We start from the raw sequence: 6,000 nt of genomic DNA on the forward strand, positions 1-6,000 counted from the left end.
TTTATTAATAATAATAAAAATCATATTAATACACATATTGGCCTCTTGAACAAAGTGAATTCACCGAATGCGGCAGAGCAAGGGGCCACACGAACGGTGGTTGATCACTGGTAGATGTTAATGATGGCAATAGATCGCCAAGCTATATTTAGCTAAAAACATAACAGAGATCTTCACATACTTGTTTGGTTAGAATCCTCTTCAATGATGCTGATAGGGTACCTACAAACTTACTGAATATCATAAACATCAGCTCTGGGTAACACTTTGGCTTCACATATGCAAGTTGTGAATGTTGCCTACATACCTGTTAGACCTGTCGGCCTGTCAGCCTTTGGGCGGTCTTCCCCCAAATGTGCTGCATGTCAAACGATACAAAAGGGGGTGGTGATGGACGGAGCATCTGAATCAATCAAACACTCACACCCAGTCAAAAGATCTGGGTTTAATCCATCACCGTTATTTAGCCCACTCTACCACCCCAGTTCAGACATGGCTATATGCAAATCATTCTGACCCTGTGCCTCATGGGAACAGTCCAGCCCAAACGATAACATTTTTAGCACATGCTGGAAAATTGCTGGTGTCCGCAAACTACGGGTCATTTTAATGGATTAGAAATTAAAGTTATAATTAGGTTTTGAAGAATATATGAAAAAACACTGCTACACTTTCATTGCTTATTTGCACAATGGTATACATTGTTTAAACCTTGGTTTTCAGGTAATTTTAGACAACAGGCCTCAAAATGTATAGGGTTACTTTATTGCCCATTTGCACAATGGTCCATAATGTTTACAGCTTTTACACCGAGACACTTCATATAGTATATTTGCACAATGTTACATAATGTTTATATTTTATATTGCATATTAGTGGGAATGTTGCCATAATATGTTATTGTTTTATGATTACAGTGTGGCCTTGATAAAAGAGGTTTATATTTGGTATCAATGTTCTGGTGTGACATGTAACCATAGAAACATTTTTTTCTAGAGGTGTACACTGATCGAAGAAACAGGAAACTGTCTTTTATTCAGGCTTTGAATGTTTTAATTGCAAAGATTTTTGTTAATCAAGCAATAAAGAATCAATTCACAGTCATAATTTGCACTGTGCCTCTTTTTTTTTTCTTTACTCAGAGTTGGCGATTTGCATAAAAGGCCTCCTCATGGTGCCAATGGGCTGGTGATGTTACCACAGCTATTAGAGCCCTCTTTTGACTTCATTATCAACAATAATAAATGCCAGGAATTTGATTGGAAGTATTGGCTTCAGTTAACTGTTCGATTCGTACCCTGCACTAAGTGAGGCCTGCTAGGCCATGAATGGCGGTCCCCAAGGTTTGCCCGGGCAGCGCAAACACTACTCCTTGTCGTTTCTGCAGGGTCACAGCCCACCCACTTCAGGGGTCTCCTGTTATTTAACATCTAGAGCTTGTGGCGTGAGGGTGCTTTCTGTACTGGACTAAATGTAATGTAACCACAGACAACTGTGAACAGATTATACACGTCACTACACTGTGATTATTTAAACTGCCCCTTGCTCCAGGGGTATAGGAAACAAACTGATCATGATGTGGCTTGTGCTGGTCACAGTGGCCGGTCTGTCCACCCTCATCTTGAGCCACTTCACAACAGGGAGCATCTGCCTCAGTCTGGCTTACTTCCTCTTGCAGCTACTCAAGTGTCCCAGCCGCCACCTGTACCCCCCACACACCAAGCTGAATCTTACTGTTGAGTTCATATCCCTGATAACCATATGAAGTCCACTTTACTTGAGGGTATGTAAAAATGTTCCCCAGCATTTTTAAGTAACATAGATAGGTTTAGTTTTATTGCACAGTTAATTAAAACCAATGCGATACAGTAACACAATAAAGAAGTTAAAATGCAGCATAAAAAGACATGCGTTTAAGATCAATGCTATACTATAGCAAGATAAGCATAAACAATTCAGCATAAAAAGTGATTTTGTTTGCAGGCGGCCTACATTGGGCCGTACTATACTTCCCATCCACTTTGTTGGCCTGCTAGTCTATTCGTGTTTTCCATAAAATTCATTAAATTTGCAACATAGATGGTTCCACAATGTAAGTAAAAACAAATGTCCCATTTTTAAGTAACATGGAAATGCTCATATTCCGGCCCTGGCTACGACATAGAACTTTTACTCACTGTATGTGGGGTCCCTCGAACTTCTTCCGCTCACCATTTGAAATCAACATTAAAATACCTGCTCTGGAAAGGTTGTTTGCCCCCTTTTCTGCAGGAACAGTGAAAGCCATGTATCCACCTCCATTTTACATACAGTATGTGCCCATGTTTGCCGATACAGAAACATACCAAAATAACCTACAATTGTTTGCTTGCCATTTCCATGTAGTTCAGGGGGGAAACTATTTGGTTCCAAATTAAGCATCTGAGGTAGACTGAAGTCGTGCGATTTACCGAGGTCAACGTGCAGAGGTGTGATAGCAGTCACAAAGGGACATACTGTTGGCAATTACGAATGAATACAACAAATGAACACAAAACAGGAAATTTATAGACTCTTGCCTTTAACCTAACACTAAAAAGAAAGCCTAATTTCGGTAAAGAAGGAACAAGAGCTATACACATTTATTCAGAAGGACGTTGGCTCGTGACTGAACTGGAGTCTGAAACGAGCAATACAAAAAGAAGCGGAAATCCAGAGAGCACTCAGTTCAACAACCGGGACGTAAACACAATGAGCCATTTTACTCCTTTACTTCAAAGAGCAGGCACAACAACACACAGATAGATACTTGTTGAAGATCTCTGCCAAGTAAACAACTTTCAAATGCAGCGAAGAAAAAATGCACATCTTTCTAGGACAAAAGACGGCAAAAACAGCTGTCATAAGTTACATCCGGTTATGACGTTAGACACAAAAAGAAACGTCACCCGTGTTGTGTACAACGTTCAACTCCTTTGTCTGATGGTTATAGCTGATGTACTTTCTCTGGCAATGACGTTAATTTAAGATTCAGATTGAGAACAAGTGGGCGAGCGAATGAGGGGCCCAGACAAAGAGAGGAAGACAACTCTAGCCCACAAAGAGAGCGAGACGGATACCAGAAAGAGTAAGAGAGGGTGGTGTCAGAGGAAGAAAAGGGGAGAACGGCACCGAAGCAGAGAAACAGACACAGAAGCACAAACACACATACACAAACATATATACATGTTTATATTAGAGAGAGAGAGAGGGGGGGGGGCGGCCACACAGTGGAGTAGAAGGTATGGTAGAAGAAAGAAAGAAAGAGACAGAGAGGAGGGAGAGAGAGACATGCCCAGACTTAACCCAAAACAGAATATAACAAGTAAATATGTAGAGCGCGTTCAAAACGGGGCTCTTGGAAATAATGGATAACAGATGTTTGTAGTTACACAACTCCGTGATAATCCTGGAATTAGACAGCCTATAGGAGGGACCCGAGCAAGCCAAAGAAAAACAGGGCCCGAGTCATCACTGAGCGAGGAGTCATGTTTCACAACAGCGGAAAATAACACAGCAACGGTCAACCGGGATAGGCGAGGGACACCGTAAGAGGGGAGCATTGATAGATAATATGAAATGAGGGACTCCGGCTGGCTAGGGCTAGTGGTGGGCACGTAATGTCGACGTGGGTACAGTAAACGACGGATAGATGCAGCTGAGACACGACCAATAACAGACAGTGGCGGTGACGGGTACTGTGGGGGTGACAAAGTGCCCAGGGGTAGCAGATATAAAGGGGTGACAGATGCAGTCACTGCCTGGTTCTACAATACAGTGGTGTTGACAGACACAATCGGGGAAATAAAGCGGCGAGACAGACGCTAATACTGATGCTATACTGTGGAAGACGGAAAGGCGATTGTTAAAACTATGGAGGGTGGACAGATACAGTTGCAGTGACTGGTAACTGGACTACAAAGGGGATGCCAGGTACAGAAGTAGAGTATGAAAAAGTGGGGTTTGGCGACAGATAAAGAAGTGGAGGTAAACAATGGTGGGAGGGGTTATGCGAGGATGATATCTACAGAGGTGTTGTGTAGGCAGGTAGATTACGGGTACAGTGAGTGTGGCAGACAGCAGATTGTGCCGATTTTCACTAGCGAGGCAACAAGGTGAGATTAGAGTTGCAGTGGAGGGAGGCATACACAGAGCGGAGGCAAGTGCGATGGGGTGACAGTCACAGCAAGGTTAGCGATTCAAGGGGATGAGGTATCGTGGTGGGTATTAAGGTAGGCAGGACAAGGTAAGGACTGGCAGGCACTGAAGGGGTGCCTGCCAGGCGAGGCGTGTTGACAGAGCTGGGCATAACAAAACAAGGTGGGGTGAACATCGGGTACCATGATGTGGAGTCAACATGGGTGTTTAAGCGGAGAGAGCAGTATGTGGGCTGAAGACTCGTGACAGTCTGGAAGATCTCATATCTAGGGAGGCGAAGCACTCTTGGACCCATACCCCACCAGGGCCTCTCACCGAAGGTGCGTCTCTGTTTGAAGGGCCGATCGGACGGCATAGCTCCGGTTCTGGGCTCTCAGGCTAGACTCGATGCTCCGGTGCTCCCGCCTGCGGCTGCTGGTGCTCCTTCGATCTGTATGTCAGTCGATGTTACCCTGCGAGCTATCAAAACTACTAGTGACGTCACACAAACATCCCTGAGAGGGGAGGAGCATCCCAGCAAGAAAGCCGCATGGAAAGCAACCAGCAAAACAGACGAAAGGGGAGGAGCAAAAACATAACATCCCTTAAAGGGGAGTGCATGTCTACCACCTCTAAAAGGGGAGGAGAGCCAACTCTCCTTAAAGGCACAGACAGCTACAACACGAGAGAAATTAATATGTTTTATAGTTGTAAAATATCCACACTCGATGTTTAATTGGAAGACCTGCGACATAGGATGCGATCCAAAGTCCCCGTGAATGAAAGGGGCTCCGCGGAACCAACGTTAAATTAAGAGGTGTCCTATGACACCCAGCAAAGGCGGAGCATCTAGCACGTCATATACCAACAACACAAAGAGAGCGGAAGTATTCCCGATGGGGGTAACCACGAAACAGGCATTTGCAATGCAATAGGCCTCGATTTTGTCGGAGTTATTGGCATTGTAAATTGATTTTTTTTATTCAATACAAATTAAAACATCAAACAAACAATGCCTGTAGTTATGAGATGATTGCCTGACGTAGAATTAAAAACCTTAGTTACAAAAACAGCACAAAGAACCTCTCTGTCACACATGCATCAGGGATTTTATTATATTTAATGCGATTTTCTATAGCTCAAACATTACCCGAAGGTGTCAGAGCGCTTTACAAAAGAACCAGTTGGGATACATAAGGATTTAGGATTACATGAAAGATACAAACCTGAAAAAAATTTGCAAATGTACACGTTGTAAAGTCACACAGAGAAGAGATACAAACAGAAAAAATTGCAAATGCACAAGTTGTAAAGTCACTCAAGGAAGAGATACAAATGGATAAACTCTAAGAATCACATATGAATGGTAGTGAGTACAAAGGTCTACTATATATACTAGTGAATAGAGTTATCTATATATACATATATATATGTACATATAGTAGATTTTGTCAGGATTCCATTTTACCAGCGATTCGGCTTGGACAAGTATATATCACATATTTACTGAGTGAAAAGAGAAATGGAAAAATAAAAAATAGCACCTCTCTGTCAGTTCCATATAGAAATCCTATCCCTCACACCAGACTGAGACACACACAAACAAACACGCACGCACACCCACACATATATTTTAGCTGTAAAACAGTGTACACCTATGAGTAGTCATCCCTCATGTTCTCATTCATGCATGCACAACCTCTCTCTCACACACACCCAGTCTCTCACACACAGGAGGTATACCTTTAGTTAACAACACTCTCACACCCACAAGCACACAGCCTTTCTCTGATGCGCGCAAAACACAACAATGAGTAAGAATCTCACATTGTCACACTTGCCACA

The 6,000-nt window shown here is 43.0% G+C and overlaps 1 protein-coding gene across 1 annotated transcript in view; it reads right to left on the reverse strand.

Moving 5' to 3' along the window:
- MAP1LC3A (microtubule associated protein 1 light chain 3 alpha) overlaps positions 1–4,726 on the reverse strand; it is a 185,626-nt gene extending 180,900 nt beyond the window's left edge. Inside the window, exon 1 of the mRNA XM_086932288.1 lies at positions 4,492–4,726. Coding sequence (XP_086788414.1) covers positions 4,492–4,531 — 40 coding nt within the window. The 5' untranslated portion in view covers positions 4,532–4,726. The remainder of the gene's footprint in view (positions 1–4,491) is intronic.
- Positions 4,727–6,000: the final 1,274 nt, after the last annotated feature.

Source organism: Lissotriton vulgaris, chromosome 7 (genome assembly GCF_964263255.1).
Source record: "Lissotriton vulgaris chromosome 7, aLisVul1.2, whole genome shotgun sequence".
Classification (NCBI taxonomy): Eukaryota; Metazoa; Chordata; class Amphibia; order Caudata; family Salamandridae; genus Lissotriton; species Lissotriton vulgaris.